Genomic DNA, 16,505 nt, shown 5'->3' with positions numbered 1-16,505 from the left:
ACGCCCACTTAACCCGGAAGCCAGCCGCACCAATGTGTCAGAGGAAACACCGTACACCTGCCAACCGTGTCAACGTGCATTGCGCCCAGCCCGCCACAGGAGTCGCTAGTGCACGATGGGACAGGAACATGCCTGCCAGCCAAACCCTCCCTTAACCCGGACGACGCTGGGCAAATTGTACGCCGCCCCATGGGTCTCCCGGTCGTGGCCGGCTGCGACAGAGCCTGGACTCAAACCAGGATCTCTAGTCGCACAGCTAGGACCACTCCGTCACTCGGGAGGCCTCATACAACAATTTCTAATGTTTTACTCTGTTACAGTTCATATGAGGAAATCAGTCAACTGAAATATATTCATTAGGCCCTAATCTATGGATTTCACATGACTGGGAATACAGATATGCATATGTAGGTTAAAGATACCTTAAAAAAAATGGGTCTCAAAATGGGCCTGAGGTATTTCTGTGCATTAAAATTGCCATCAAAAAAATTTCAGTAGCTTATGCCTGCCCATACCATAACCCCACCGCCACCCTGGGGAACTCTGTTCACAACATTGAGATTAGAAAATCGCTCCCCCACATGACGCCATACACGTGGTCTGCAGTTGTGAGGCCGGTTGGATGTACTGTCAAATTCTCTAAAACGATGTTGGAGGCGGCTTATGGTAGAGAAATTAATTCAGTTCTCTGGCAACAGCTCTGGCTGACATTCCTGCAGTCAGCATGCCAATTGCAAGTTCCCTCAAAACTTGAGACATCTGTGGCATTGTGGCCACTAAGGCCTTTTATTGTCCCCAACACAAGGTGCACCTGTGTAATGATCATGCTGTTTAATCAGCTTCTTGATATGCCACACCTGTCAAGTGGATTATCTTGGCAAAGGAGAAATGCTCAATAACTGGGATGTAAACAAATTTGTGCACAACATTTGAGAGAAATAAGCTTTTTGTTCGTATGGAACATTTCTGGGATCGTTTATTTCAGCTCATGAAACATAGGACCAACACTTTACATGTTTCATTTATATTTTGGTTCAGTGTAGCCATCTCTTTAAGGGTAGTGTTTTTCATTGGACTTGAAATGGCCACCAAGTAACCTCCAGAGTGACCAAATGTCACATATTACACAATGTGCCCCCACTCCCTGGCTGCCCCGAAGTGACATAGTGTTGACACTGTCCTGTCTAAGGGTTGGGTTGATAGTGTGTCACAGCACATCTGTGTAGAATGTCATAGCAACTTGTTTGGGACAACCACACACCTCCCTGTCTCAGTCTTCTACCCATTTGTTTCAGATCTCTTTCCATCCTCTTTCTCATCCTCTCTCCATCTCTCTCTCTCTCTGTGTCCAGGCTGTACCAGTGAAGCTGTCCCTGGATGCTTTGCTGCAGATGTCCAGTTGTCAGGTGCAGGACACCATGAGACAGCTGGGCTCTGAACCAGAGGAGTGCTCCAGACTCACTGCTGCCCTCTCCTGCCTAAAGAGTGCCAGTGAGACATGTTTTCTGTCATTAATAACAGTGCTTATTGATGCTGTGTGCTCTGTAGTTTAGTACTGTTTGTAACTCTAACTTCTGACTTCTGCTTTAGGTGGGGACATCAGGGAAGACCCAGGAACCAGTATATCAGAGCCGCCCCGCCGTGACAGTAACACCTTACCTTCTCCGGACCGTCGCCCCTCCACTCCCACCACCCTACCCCGTGGCTCCATCCTCAGTCCGCATACCCACGCCCGTTCTGTCTCTGTGACTGTCGTACCCTGTGTGGACGATAAGGGGCATCAAGTCTACACAGGAGGCATGTTGGACGCTTTCCCCTCCTCGCCTCTGCTCCTCTCCAATTCCCCTCCCTCCAAGAGACGCGCCAAGCACCCTCCACGCACGTCCCCCTCCCGAAAATTGCTGCAACTCCCCTTCAATATCACCCTCACACGCAGCAAGAGCCACGAGTCACAGCTGGCCAACCGCATAGAAGAGCCAGTGCCCAACAACAAGTGGGTGTTTCTCTATTCTGTTGTCTTTAATTAAATTAAGGCAGCCATTTTGTTGTTTTCCTTTGTTGATTGAACTAGCTATTTTGTGTTTTCTCTATTGAATATGAGCGGCAATTTTCATAGCAAGTGTGGGTGTTTGAGTTAAAACCTATGGAATGAGTTGGTTTGTCTGTGAATGATGTGTCTGTTCTCTGAGTGACCCACACAGCTAGCCCTCTCTCTGCAGGGGTGGGAAGAAGAACAAGCTGCTCCTGAATGTGCACATTAACAGTAGCAGTGGGAACGGGTGTGAAGACTCCACCCGGACCCCTGGCCCAGCCACCGCCCCCTACACCCTCCCAGGAACCCCTACGCTGCTGGAGCGTGAGTCCTGATGCCACAGTGGAACCTGGGAACTCTGCCTTTCTGTTTCCCTCTCTACTTGATTGGAACTACATCACTTTTCTCCTCTCTTTCTTTCTCCCACTCTTTGTTTCTCTCTCTCTCTTCCTCCGCCTCCCACTTTCTAGCTCCTGTCCTCTGTTCCCTTTTCTGTCTAGCTCCTCTCACACTCCCTCTCTCTCTCTCTCTCTCATTCCATTCCAGATAACCTAGCATTGCACCGGGGGTCTCCACAGATGATGAGGAGGGATATCGGCCTCTCTGTAACACACAGGTAGGACACATCATCATCATGAAGACCTGTGTCACACCATACTTATGTATCTATCATTTAAGCCCTAGAGGCCCTCAGGGTCTTAGTGGAGTTTGTGATGGGACTGTGAAAAAAATACATCCCGGTTTTGAGCTCAGCGTTCTACCTTGGCACAGACCACGAACATTTCTTGCATCGGTCTGGTGAGAATGGCGTCTCAAGAATCTGAGAATTTGAGTTATGCAGACACTCAGCCAGACCAGTGTTTATCTGATTGGGAAGTGTGTATTTATTCATTTTGATATTGCGTGAAAGTTTTGGTTAAAGAAATAACAGATTCCAATGAAAACCATTTGGGATATGACAGAATTCCAACACACTTCTCTTGAACATCCTAGTTTGTCCACTACCCAGTAGGCAACTCCAACATTAGAAGCTGTGATATAACTGAAATATATTCATGCTTTGCTCTCTCTCCTAAGGTTTTCAACCAAATCCTGGCTCTCACAGACATGCCAGGTGTGTCATAAGAACATGATGTTTGGTGTTAAATGCAAACACTGCAAGTAAGAAGAAGCCTTCTATACATCGCTGCTTTCATTTGTTCACAAGTCATTCTTTGCTCCTCTGCGAACTACTCTCTCCTCTGCTTCCAGGTTAAAGTGCCATAACAAATGTACCAAAGAAGCTCTTCCCTGCAGGATATCTTTTCTCCCACGTAAGACCTGGTCCATTCCTGCATACAAAACGGCAAAAAAAGCACACTGTAATGATCCTTTTCCCGGTACATCCCAAGAATGTAAATTTAGTACTGAGTCATTGTTCCCTATATTTCAGTCCCGCAAATCCGCCGGGCAGAATCCGTACCGTCAGATATCAATAATCAAATTGACCGTACGGCAGAGTTACCAATCCAGTTTGGCACTTTACCTAAGGTGCTAACCAAAAAGGTAGAAAAAAATGTTTTAGCATACGTGTGTATGTGTATTAATAGTAATGTCACCATACATGGAATCTCTAATTTGTCCTGAACCTTAATTTATGAAACCTTTCTGTTGAAAACCTTCTCTTTCAGGACTACCCTCCCATGCTGAGTCAGATGGATTCCAGCAGTAACCCCTCCTCCACCACTTCCTCTACACCCTCCTCGCCCACCCCCTTCCAGCAGAACAACCCCCCCAGCGTCACCGCCACGCCGCCCCCCAACCCTTCGCCCGCCCCCCAAGGGCCCCGAGACAGCCGCTTCCACTTCCCAGGTCGGGCCCTCACAATGACAGGCACAAGCACGCTCTAGATTCCTACTCTGTTCCACAAACATGTAACTCCAAAGCTACAGTACTCCAGTATCTCTCACAGGCCTCCACCCCAAAGACTCTAGATTTATACGCTGTACTTCTAACTCACAACACTGAACTCCAAATCCACCCTAAGCCAGTAATAGAACATCTCTAATCATACTCCAATTCCTAATCACACTTCATTTGCTCTTTTACCACTAATCATATCCTATTATAACATCTCCTTAACTGCTTGTGGCTTATCTAACCTTATCTAACCCAATCATATCGCTCTCTCCTCTCCATTTTCCTCTGGTGGTTGTTTCTCCTCTTGTCCTTTAGCTGGCTGTTATTTACAACCTAGACAACAGTTTATCTTCCCTGGTGAGTTAACACTGAGTTAATACCGCTCCCTTCCTGTGTCCTGTAGTCCCGCCCAACTAGTAAAATACCATCCCCCTTTCATGTGTTGTCATCTGCCACTGTCCTTTATGACAAGCTTTTAGCAAAGCCATAGTATTACATGCTGATAGCTTTGGCTTTTACAGTGCATGGCAGCTCTCTGGTGGACAAAAAGGTGAACTGACTGAATGCAGCTTGGCGCTGTGTATGGTCTGACAGTTAGAGGCAGCCATCACAATTTAGAGGATGCATGCTCTGAAGTGAAGTGAAGACAGATAGAGTTAGTTAAATAATAGTTTTACTATAAATCAGATATTTGTGTTCTTTTGCTCAACATCCTCATTGTCCCACACACAGATGTTTCCTCTTCACCGTATCCTGTTGGACTACACTCTGAAGGCCACCATGACACTGGGTAAGAGGCAACAGCTTAGAGTCCGAGTAAAGACCATTTAAAATGCTGTGGTTTTTCATCCACATTGTCTACTGTAAGTCCCACCATAGTTTACCATAGTTTCTACTAGACAGGGTTACGTTAAAATGAGGAACCCCTGTTTATGGTGATGTTTGTCCCCACAGAGACACACAGCAGCTGGCACAATCAGAACCTCCATGTCAAGGACAGGAATGTGGAGCGGTGAGTACCCAAAATCCCTGGTGGCAGAAAAATAATAATAACAATTTATTAATTACATTTGTAAAGCACTTTTCATTATACAATAATAATCTCAAAGTGCATAAGATTAAATAGAAATAAACTAGTTTAAAAACAAATATGTACTGTGTGTCTAACCATATCATAAAAGTAACAATCAAAGTGTAGGAGGAAGGGTAGGACAGATGATAGAGAAGAACATTAAGGCCTGCTTTAAAAGCCCCAACAGTCTGAACAGCCCTGACATTATCAGGGAGGGAGTTCCATAGGTGTGGTGCTTGGGAGGAAAAGACACGGTCCCCCATTGTGCGGAGCCTGGTCCTGACGGCATGGAGGAGTTTAGCGTGGCTTGAACGTAGGAGGTGTGGAGGTTCATGGGGGAGAATTGGTCTGACAGGTAGGTGGGTCAGATGCCATTCAGGGTTTTTCAGACAAGGTGGAGAATGTTATAGTCAATTATTTGAGGAACAAGTAGCCAATGGAGCTCAGCAAGAATGGGGGGGGTGTGGGCAGACTTTTTAGTATGTCAAGAACTGCGTTCCCATTATCAATTCTGGAGAAAATGAATGCATGGATTAGCTTTTCTGCGTCAGATGTTGTGAGAGAGGTCTTAGGCGGGAGATGTTCTTCAGGTGAAAGAATGGCATTTAACAGACTAATGTGGGCATTGAAGGAGAGAGCAGGGTCAAATTTCACACCCAAATTAGTGATTACTGATGAGTGGGATGATGTGGCTGTCTATGGCAGGGCGGATGCTGCACGGCGAATGCTGTAGGGCGGATGCTGCACGGCGAATGCTGTAGGGCGGATGCTGCAGGAGTTGATCTGCTGGGGGCTGTCTATCTATCAGCATTGCCTTTGTCTTGATGCTGTTGAATTGGACACTGTGCTGTCTGAAGATCTGGCCAAGTGGGAGCATGTAGAGCAGGAAGAGGATAGGTGCTAACACCGACCCTTGTGGGACCATGCAGGCTATGGCGGACTCCTCTGATCTTGCCTCACTGAGGGTGACATTCTGCTTGCGGTTAGAGAGGTAGGAGTTAAACCAGTTTAGTGCAGTCCCACAGATTGGCAGTGTGCTCTCTGAGGCACTCCAGTAGAATGGTGTGATCTACTGTGTCAAAAGCAGCACTGAGGTCCAGAAGAATCAAGATGGTGGGGGATCCTGTATCTGCAGCCACGAACAGGTCATTTATAACCTTCACCAGGGCTGTCTCAGTACTGTGCAAGGACCTAAAGCCAGACTGGTGAGCTTCATAAAGCTGGTTAGCACTGATGTGTGAGTGAAGCTGAGTTGCCACTATCTTTTCCAGGACTTTAGATACAAATGGGAGGTTGGAAATAGGCCTGTAGTTTGAGATGAGGCCTTGGTTTCTTGAGCAGCGATGTTGAACAGTGACGGCACCTGCCTAGTGTGGAGAGAATTGATGAACAGGTTGAAAGCAGCTGAGCATGTTTTGAACATTGATGTTACAATAGGGTCACGGGGGCCACCGGTAGTCGTCATTCTTTAGATATGGGTGGTGGGGTAGGAGCTAGAGTGGGGTTGAGGTTGAAGGATACAATGTTCTGTCCAATGGTGTTGATTTTAGCCTTGAAGAAGTCAACAAATTGGTTGCATTGTTCGGTAGTTGCTGAGGAAGTGAAATAGAAGACGGTTCCATGTTTTGCAATGGGGAAATCACCCAGCAGCATTTACCTGATCAAGTGAGAGTTCTCTAGTCGAGTTAATTATGTGGTGCAATGATACTGATACGATCATTTTACCATAGAGAACCAGCCTTTTATTAAGTTTTCTATATTTCTCTAAGGAGATGGCGCCGAAGGAGATGGCTGCCGTTTTTTTACAGTCCCCTAACCAGTTGTGCTATTGTGTGTGTGTTTTTTCGTGTTAGTTGTAACTTGTTTTGTACATAATGTTTCTGCCACCGTCTCTTATAACCGAAAAGAGCTTCTAGATATCAGGACAGCGATTACTCACACCGCACTGGAAGAAGATTTTTTCTTTAATGAGTCGGTTGCGAAGGATTTTCTCCAGACACCCGACAAGGCCCTCATCCCCGTCATTTGCAGGAGAAAGAGATGGAGATATCGGGGACGTAGGTCTGGGTGCTTGTAAGGATCCGACCACAAGTGGGTAATCTGCCTTTACCATCGGTCCTATTAGGCGACGTACAATCATTGGATAAAATGATAGACAAACTATGAGCACATATATCCTGCCAACGGGACATTAAAAACTGTAATATCTTATTTTCCACCGAGTCGTGGCTGAACGACGACATGAATAAAATACAGCTGGTGGGTTTTACGCTTTTTTGGGGTGCGGTCTATGTATATTTGTAAACAACAGCTGGTGCACGAAATCTAAGGAAATCGAGGTTTTGCTCACCTGAGGTAGAGTATCTCATGATAAGCTGTAGACCACACTATTTACCTTGAGTGTTTTCATCTATATTCTTCGTAGCTGTCTATTTACCACCACATGCTGGCACTAAGACCGCACCGAATGAGCTGTATACGGCCATAAGCAAACAGGGAAACTCTCATCCAGAGAAGGCGCTCCTAGTGGCAGGGGACTTTAATGCAGGGAAACTTAAATCCGTTTTCCCTCATTTCTACCAGCATGGTAAATGGGGGAAAAAAACAGAGGGAAAAAAACACTAGACCACCTTTACTCCACACACAGATGCATACAAAGCTTTCCTTCGCCTCGCCCTCCATTTGGCAATTCTGACCATAATTCTATCCACCAGATTCCTGCTGATAAGCAAAAACTAAAGCAGGAAGCACCAGTGACTCGGTCAATAAAAAAGTGGTGAGATGAAGCAGATGCTAAGCTACAGGACTGTTTTTCTAGCACAGACTGGAATATGTTCCGGGATTCTTCCAATGGCATTGAGGAGTACACCACATCAGTCACAGGCTTTATCAATAAGTGCTTCGATGACGTCGTCCCCACAGTGACTGTACATACATTTTCTATTGGTCCTTAGATCCTCAAAAATGTATAGAGCTGCACCATCGAGAGTATCCTGACTGGTTGCATCACTGCCTGTTTTGGCAACTGCTCGGTCTATGACCGCAAGGCACTACAGAGGGTAGTGCGTTCGGGCCCAGTACATCACTGGGGCCAAGCTTCCTGCCATACAGGACCTCTATACCAGGCGGTGTCAGAGGAAGGCCCTAAAATTTGTCAAAGACTCCAGCCACCCTAGTCATAGACTGTTCTCTCTGCCACCGCACGGCAAGCGGTATCGGAGCACCAAGTCTAGATCCAAAAGACTTAACAGCTTCTACCCCCAAGCAATAAGACTCCTGAACAGCTAATCAAATGGCTACCCAGACTTTTTGCATTGCCAACCCCCCCCCCCCCATGCCCTCTTTTACGCTCTGTACCGGTACCCCCTGTATATAGCTTTGCTATTGTTATTTTACTGCTGCTCTTTAATTATTTGTAACTTAAATTTTTTATTTAACACGTATTTTTCTTAGAACTGCATTGTTGGTTAAGGGCTTGTGAGTGAGCATTTCACTGTGACAAATACAAATGTTATTCTATTTGGGTTTCAGTTTTTATTCCAATCTCTCTAACTGTGCTGTTGTGAGCAAATAAACCAGCAAAAAAATCTAACAGACTTCTGAAACTGATTTCCAGAAATCTCAATCTGCAATTGATTGAATATCCCCCTGATTGTATGTTTTGTTTGAGTTGTCATGACACAATTTGTGCATGCTTTGTCTCTGTGTATTCAGGAAGAGGAGGAATACCCAGGAGAGGAGGATGAGGGAAACGGTAGCAGGGAGGGCAGAGAGAAGGGCCACTCAAACGGAGAGTGTGATGGGGATAAGATAGAGGACCTGCCCAGCTACCGGGGCCGACTGGCCGGTGGCCAATGGAGGGGGCCCATCTCCCGTAAGGCCAGCCAGACCAGTGTATATCTGCAGGAGTGGGACATCCCCTACGAGCAGCTGGAGCTGGGGGAGCTCATTGGCAAGGTGAATGACTCCAGCTTTACATAGTGGTAAATATGCACTCAGTCGTCAGTTTATTAGGTACACCTACCCGTTCACGAAAATGGTTCGCTCCTACAGACAGTGAGTCATGTTGCCATGGCTTGCTATATAATACAGGCAGACAGGCATCGAGGCATTTGGTTACTGTTTGATTGAAAGTTAGAATGGGCAAACCGAGTGACTAAAGTGTCTTTGAGCGTGGTATGACCATCGGTGCCAGGCACGTTGGTTCGAATATCTCAGAAACGGCCAGCCTCCTGGGGTTTTCACGTAAAACAGTGTCTAGGGTTTTACCAAGAATGGTGGTACAAACAAAAATCATCCAGTCAGTGGCAGTCCTGTGGACGAAAACAGCTTGTTGATGAGAGAGGGCGAAGGAGAATGGCAAGAATCGTGCAAGCTAACAGGCGGGCCACAAACAGGCAAATAACGGTGCTGTACAACAGTGGTGTGCAGAACAGCATCTCGGAAAGCACAACTCGTTGGTCCTTGTCATGGATGGGCTATTGCAGCAGACGACCACACCGGAATCCAGTCCTATCAGCTAAAAAGAAGAAGAAGCGGCTCCAGTGGGCAAGCGATCACCAACACTGGACAATTGAGGAGTGGAAAAACATTGCCTGGTCTGACGAATCCCGGTTCCTGTTGTGTCATGCTGAGTCCAAGGCCCCATCCTGCCTGGTGTCAACGGTACAGGCTGATGGCGGTGGTGTAATGGTGTGGGGAATGTTTTCCCGGCGCACGTTAGGTCCTATGCTACCAATTTTGCAATGTTGGAACACCACAGCGTCTGAACATTGTGGCATCCCTTCATAGCTACAGAGGTGTCTGACCCGGTACTAGATGGGTGTACCTAATAAACTGGCCAACAAGTGTATATGACAACAGCTGTATCTACACAGAGGTGGGGTAGTAGGGCTCATATTCAAAGTGAATTGGTATCTGCATGTCTCCTTTAAAAAAAAGGCCAATGGACTAAATTAGAGTTCCTTGAATGGGAACAGAAAAAAATAGCTAACACAAGAACCCATACATACTTCCCTATTCCAGGGCCGTTGGGGGAAGGTTCATAAGGGGCGCTGGCATGGAGAGGTGGCCATTCGGCTGCTGGAGATAGATGGTAATAACCAGGACCATCTGAAGCTGTTTAAGAAGGAAGTGATGAACTACAGACAGACCCGCCACGAGAACGTGGTCCTCTTCATGGGGGCCTGCATGGCCCCGCCACACCTCGCCATCATCACCAGGTTAGGGGGAGGGAAGTGGGAAAGGAAGGTGGGGATGTTTAGGGGAGTTGAGCAGGGAAAAGCTGGAACCCTTCAATCAATCTATGAGAGGTATTAAATGTGTCTTGGTTTAACAAATGAGGAAACCAGGAAAGGCTTTGTTTGGACATTTCCTCTTGTTTTCTCTCAGTTTCTGCAAAGGTCGGACACTATTCTCTGTTGTAAGAGATGCCAAGAACACGCTAGACAACAACAAGACAAGGCAGATCGCTCAGGAAATTGTTAAGGTGTGCTACTACTCAACTTCTCTTGAATTGTAAGTACATTGTAAGCAGCCTACTCTTCCTTTCACTGAAAGTGACTAAACTCTGACCTCTTCCTCAGGGTATGGGCTACCTTCATGCTAAAGGAATCGTTCACAAGGACCTGAAGTCCAAGAATGTGTTCTATGACACAAACAAAGTGGTAATCACAGACTTTGGCCTTTTTGGAATGTCCGGAGTGGTACAAGAGTACCACAAGAGGTAAGCAAAAAAAAACGGTCAAAAGTTAAATACACTAGCCTCCCAAGTGGCGCAGCTGTCTAAGGCGCTGCATCGCAGTGCTAGCTGCGTTACTACAGATCCTGGTTCAATACCGGGCTGTGTTGCAGCCAGCCACGACCGGGTTAGGGCAGGGTTTGGCCGGCCGGGATGTCCTTGTCCCATCGCGCTCTAGCGACTCCTGTGGCGGGCCGGGCGCATGCACGCTGATGCGGTTGCCAGGTGTACTGTGTTTCTTCCGACACATTGGTGTGGCTGGCTTCCGGGTTAAGCGGGCCTTGTGTCAAGAAGTAGTGCAGCTTGGTTGGGTTGTGTTTCGGAGGTCGCATGGCTCTCAACCTTCGCCTCTCCTTAGTCCATACGAGAGTTGCAGCTATGTGACAAGACTGTTACTACCAATTGGATGGATATGACAAAATTGGGGAGAAAAGGGGGTACAAATTATTATTATTATTTTTTATATATATATATATATAAATAATAATATACAAAAAATTGTTAAACACACTGAGGAGTATACTTCTACACCTTTTCAGTCCAGATGAAGGATAAAAAATGTTTTTCCATCTGTGGGTGTCTGTGTGTGTGTCCAGGCAAGAGAACGAGCTGAGGCTCCCTCATGGCTGGATCTACTACCTGGCCCCTGAGATCGTCCGCAGGATGGGCACTGGGAACCATGAGGACCGCCTGCCTTTCTCCAACGCTGCAGACGTCTATGCCTTTGGGTACACACAACTTCCTCTCATCTTACATCCTGCCATAATAATAATACTGCATTTATACTGAACAAAAATATAGACGCAACATGTTGGTCCCATGTTTCATGAGCTGAAATAAAAGATCCCAGGCATTTTTCATACCCACAAAAAGCTTATTTCTCTCAGATTTTGTGCACAAATGTGTTTACATCTGTGTTAGTGAGCCTTTCTCTGCCAAGATAATCCATCTACCTGACAGGTGTGGCATATGAAGAAGCTGATTAAACAGCATGATCATTACACAGGTGCACCTTGTGCTGGGGACAATAAAATGCCACTCTAAAATGTGCAGTTTTGTCACACAACCCAATGCCACAAATGCCTGAAGTTTTGAGTGAGCGTGCCATTGGCATGCTGACTGCAGGAATGTGCAACAGAGCTGTTGCCAGAGAATGGAATGTTCTTTTCTGTACCATAAGCCGCCTCCAACGTCATTTTAGAGAATTTGGCAGTGCATCCAACCGGCCTCACAGCCGCAGAACTGTAACCACGCCAGCCCAGGACCTCCACATCCGTCTTCTTCACCTGTGGGATCATCTGATGGGGGGGATGCTGAGGAGTATTTCTGTCTGTATCATTGAAATTGTTTCATGTTGCGTTTATATTTTTGTACAGTATACTTAAATATAGGACATCTGAATGTTTTAAAAAGAAAATGTGGGCGATACATACATAAATAGGCTGAAATGTGGCTCCCTATGAAATGAATGTGTGAGTATGTGTATGCTGTTTGTATACAGGGTTAGGACTTGGGTGCTAACCATACAGTATATTTCAATCCCCAGCACCATTTGGTATGAGCTGCAGGCCCGTGGCTGGCCACTCACCAACCAGCCGGCAGAGGCCACCATCTGGCAGGTGGGCAGTGGAGAGGGCATCAAGAAGGTCCTGGCAAAGGTCAGCCTGGGCAAGGAGGTTACGGTAAGGTCAAAGAGCAGTGTGATGTCCCCTGGGAAGCTTAGTGTACTTTATTGACATGATAATAAACCAAACAATATTATTCTCAGTGTGCGAGTGATATAAAACAGACTAACATTGTACTACCAGAGCCAAAACGTTTGGATGGATTATCTTCTACTGTACATTGTGTTTATAGCCATAAGGATGGATGTGGGATTAGATAAATACCCCCTCCCTCCTGTCCTGTAGGAGATACTGTCTGCCTGTTGGTCCTTCAAGCTGGAAGAGCGTCCCTCCTTCACCCAGCTGACTGACATGCTGGAGAAGCTGCCAAAGCTCAACCGCAGGCTCTCTCACCCAGGACACTTCTGGAAGTCAGCCGAGTATGTATCCTAAAGACCAGGATCCCATTTGAGATATACTGAATATACTTACTGTGTGTGTAATATATATATATATATATATTACTACTTCTGCAACGTCTATGGGGATGCCACTCTGATGGTTTTGGGCTCTCATGGCTGGATGTACCTGTTGATCCCTGTCCCTCCAGTGATGTCACATTGGATGGAGCAGGGAGAACAGGTGGTGTTTATATGAGTGTGTGAATAAGAATGTGTTTATGGTGGAGGGGTGTAGCCATCCGATAAACCTGGGCCTACTGTATGTTTTTTTTGTAGGACCTTTGATTTAAATAACTAAAATGGATGAATGTGATGCAAATTACCAGCTTTATACAGTGAGAAGAAATGTCTTTAATAGGGAATTTTTGCTAAAAACAAATTTTTAAGTAAAAGTTGAACAGGACAAAAGGTTTGGTTTCTTCAGTGAAAGATGATAAAACTAAACTCACATCATTTGGTTCTGTGTCTTGTTGTGGAATGCTGACAACAGTTTGAATGTATGTTGAAACTGTTAGGTTTGTGACTGTTCATTTCAGCACTGATTGTTTTGAATGCCTAAATCTGGCCATGTTTTAAAAGAGAGGATACTTTATAATAGCACCAACCCCTACCCCTCTCCCTGTCTCTGCTGTCCATCTCTGTGGGCAGTGATTGGAGGCTTGAGTGTCCCACCCTTCTGTGAATATTTCTGTCATACCTCTCTTGTCATCTCTGTTTGGGTCTCACTCCCTCCCTCCCTCTTGCTCTTCCACTTCCTCTCTGGGTGCCGCTGCTCTCTCCTGGATGACCACTGACTGACTCCACCTGTTCCTGCTCCACTTCACCCTCCCTGTCTCCCTTGGACCCCTCCTCCTCCTCTTTACTTCCACCCCCCTCAAACTCCCTCCCCAACATCAACTCTTGTTTCCCCAAATTATTTTTTCCCTCCTCCACTCCTCTCCTTGATCTATCCCATTATCTTTCTTCTTCTCTCCTTGCTCTCTGTGTGAAGGCCCTGGGTTCATCATCATTGCCTGTGGGACCATTGCAGTCAGGGTCTGCAGTTTCGCTGCGCCTACATATACAAATAACACACATCTCAGTGACAACCGGTGCTTATCAATCCATAGGAATAGCCTGTTTGGTATTAGATTCAGAGGAATTCAGAGGAATGGACAACCCAGCAGAATGACTGGTACCACAGCCAATTGTGCCACCAATATATAGAGTCATGTATCATTGTCAACTTGTTAAATGTACCATAATGCACTGCCTGGGTTGTTTGTTGTTCTCTGCCTAACTTCAGTTTGTGTATTGAGATTTTGGTGCTAGTAGTGGCTAATGCAAACAGTCTTGTCTAACCACTTGCTTTCTTTGAATTTTCCTCTCTTTCTCTCCTCTTTTTTTCCCTCTCTCTATTTCTCTCTCACCCTACAACTTAGGTTGTAGCCTTCAGTATGCAAGACGAAGTAATAATGAGGTTCATTGTAAGATGTTGACTTGCCTCTTGTGCACTCTTTGTGTGCCTGTGTCAGCCTGCTTGTTTGGTTGGTTGCTGAATGTAATGTGCTGGATAACCACAGATGAACCCTGTGAAAGACTGCAGTGATTTAATGTTAGCAGTGATAACAAAGATAAATGTATCTGCTATATAGATAGAATTGTTTTATTTAATGTACAGATAAAATAAATGTTGTGTACAAAGTTTTTACATTACATTATAGGTACTTCACATTTAATTATGTAGAGCTTTTAAACATTTTTCCCCTCACTAAACACTCGGTAAACAAATTGTACAATATTTAAAGATGGTTGGTGTTTATGTCATAAGAATGTATATTTTTGTACAGATTGTGGCTACACTCAAGGTGTTTCTGGTTTCTTCAGTGAAAGATGATAAAACTAAACTCACATCATTTGGTTCTGTGTCTTGTTGTGGAATGCTGACAACAGTTTGAATGTATGATCAGTTAGATAAAGGTATCATTCATCCACCTCTGGCCTGCTGGCCCCCCTACCTCTGAGGAAGCACAGTTCCCGCTCAGCCCAGTCAAAACTGTTCGCTGCTCTGGCACCCCAATGGTGGAACAAGCTCCCTCACGACGCCAGGACAGCGGAGTCAATCACCACCTTCCGGAGACACCTGAAACCCCACCTCTTTAAGGAATACCTAGGATAGGATAAAGTAATCCTTCTAACCCCCCCCCCCCTTAAAATATTTAGATGCACTATTGTAAAGTGGTTGTTCCACTGGATATCATAAGGTGAATGCACCAATTTGTAAGTCACTCTGGATAAGAGCGTCTGCTAAATGACTTAAATGTAAATGTAATTGTAATGTATCACTTTACATTAAGGATTTAAGCAGCTAAATTACAAGCACACTAGACACCATTTATACAGTTGATTTATCTCCAAGTGTTTGACTTGATTTAAAGGGGCAATCCGGGATTCAAAACTTTGACTGACCTTAAATATGGGTGTCACTGACTCACCAGTTCCCAGAAGAGAGAGGATGCAGAGAACAGACATGTTCATGATGACCAAGACAATGGTGGTCCCAATACACTTCTGCTACTGATATGCAGGATTACATCAAAAAGTGTGTTGTGAAATATACAGTATGTGCAAAATGTCAGTACAAAGTAGCACATGGTTATTTCTCTTCTAGAACATTGAGACAAATACAAATAAATGTGAGTCTATTTGTGGCATTATTACTAAAATACCAAAATTATAAAGATTGTCACTGAATCCAAGAGAGACAAATGGAAGTGCCTCCTTATCAGAAAGTTCTGATTTCTTCTCATTCAAAATGTCCATATATACTGAACAAAAATATAAACGCAACATGCAACAATTTCAATGATTTTACTGAGTTTCAGTTCATATGAGGAAATCAGTCAATTAAATCATCTATGGATTTCACATGACTGGGAGCTATGGGTGCAGCCATGTGTGAGCCTGGGAGAGCATAGGCCCACCCACCCACTGGGGAGCTGGCCCAGCCAATCAGAATGAGATTTTCCCCCAAAAAAGGGCTTTATTACTGACAGAAATACTCCTCAGTTTCATAATCTGTCCAGGTGGCTGGTCTCAGATGACCCTGCAGGTGAAGAAGCAGGATGTGAAGGTCCTGGGCTGGCGTGGTTACACGTGATCTGCGGTTGTGAGGCCGGTTGGACTTACTGCCAAATTGTCATTGGAAGTGACATTGGAAGTGGCTTATGGTAGAGAAATTACATTCAATTATCTGGCAACAGCTCTGGTGGGCCTTCCTGCAGTCAGCATGCCAAAAAATGCACCTGTGTAATGATCATGTGGTTTAATCAGCTTCTTGATATGCCACGCCTGTCCGGTGGATGGATTATCTTGGCAAAGGAGAAATGCTCACTAACAAATTTGTGCACAAAGTTTGAGAGAAATAAGCTTTTTGTGCATATGGAACATTTCTGGGATATTTTATTTCAGCTCATGAAACATGGGACCAACGTTTATATTTTTGTTCAGTGTAAATAGAAATTTGGGGATGTTCTGCTAGAGATATCATCTGCAAGTCATATTCCCTTGGTTTGAAGATTTTGCAACACCAGTGATAATGATTTGTAACGTCAATTTTAGGGCATGACCTATGACATTGTTAACCTGTGGAGTATGCAACATTTTATCAGGACACTGGTGTTTGTACACACTTAAGGTGGCCACACTGACAGTAAAC

At 45.2% G+C, this 16,505-nt stretch overlaps 1 protein-coding gene across 7 annotated transcripts in view; it reads left to right on the top strand.

Moving 5' to 3' along the window:
• The window catches only part of LOC106613092 (kinase suppressor of Ras 1), a 62,592-nt gene extending 47,889 nt beyond the window's left edge, over positions 1–14,703 (top strand). For 5 of the 7 annotated variants that reach the window (XM_045724677.1, XM_045724681.1, XM_045724680.1 and 2 more), the window contains 18 exons: positions 1,353–1,491; positions 1,591–1,993; positions 2,220–2,356; positions 2,579–2,648; positions 3,110–3,193; positions 3,284–3,345; positions 3,465–3,577; positions 3,703–3,883; positions 4,247–4,288; positions 4,664–4,721; positions 4,886–4,943; positions 8,718–8,960; positions 10,029–10,225; positions 10,395–10,491; positions 10,589–10,728; positions 11,340–11,471; positions 12,290–12,425; positions 12,654–14,703. In XM_045724677.1, coding sequence (XP_045580633.1) covers positions 1,353–1,491; positions 1,591–1,993; positions 2,220–2,356; positions 2,579–2,648; positions 3,110–3,193; positions 3,284–3,345; positions 3,465–3,577; positions 3,703–3,883; positions 4,247–4,288; positions 4,664–4,721; positions 4,886–4,943; positions 8,718–8,960; positions 10,029–10,225; positions 10,395–10,491; positions 10,589–10,728; positions 11,340–11,471; positions 12,290–12,425; positions 12,654–12,800 — 2,439 coding nt within the window. In that variant the 3' untranslated portion in view covers positions 12,801–14,703. Of the gene's footprint in view, positions 1–1,352; positions 1,492–1,590; positions 1,994–2,219; positions 2,357–2,578; positions 2,649–3,109; positions 3,194–3,283; positions 3,346–3,464; positions 3,578–3,702; positions 3,884–4,246; positions 4,289–4,663; positions 4,722–4,885; positions 4,944–8,717; positions 8,961–10,028; positions 10,226–10,394; positions 10,521–10,588; positions 10,729–11,339; positions 11,472–12,289; positions 12,426–12,653 lie in introns of those variants that run through there. The other 2 variants (XM_045724678.1, XM_045724683.1) reach the window with 2 other exon arrangements.
• Positions 14,704–16,505: the final 1,802 nt, after the last annotated feature.

Source organism: Salmo salar, chromosome ssa09, assembly GCF_905237065.1.
Source record: "Salmo salar chromosome ssa09, Ssal_v3.1, whole genome shotgun sequence".
NCBI classification, from domain to species: domain Eukaryota; kingdom Metazoa; phylum Chordata; class Actinopteri; order Salmoniformes; family Salmonidae; genus Salmo; species Salmo salar.
Note: the sequence above shows the minus strand (reverse complement) of the source record. Positions and strands in the feature narration are given on the sequence as shown.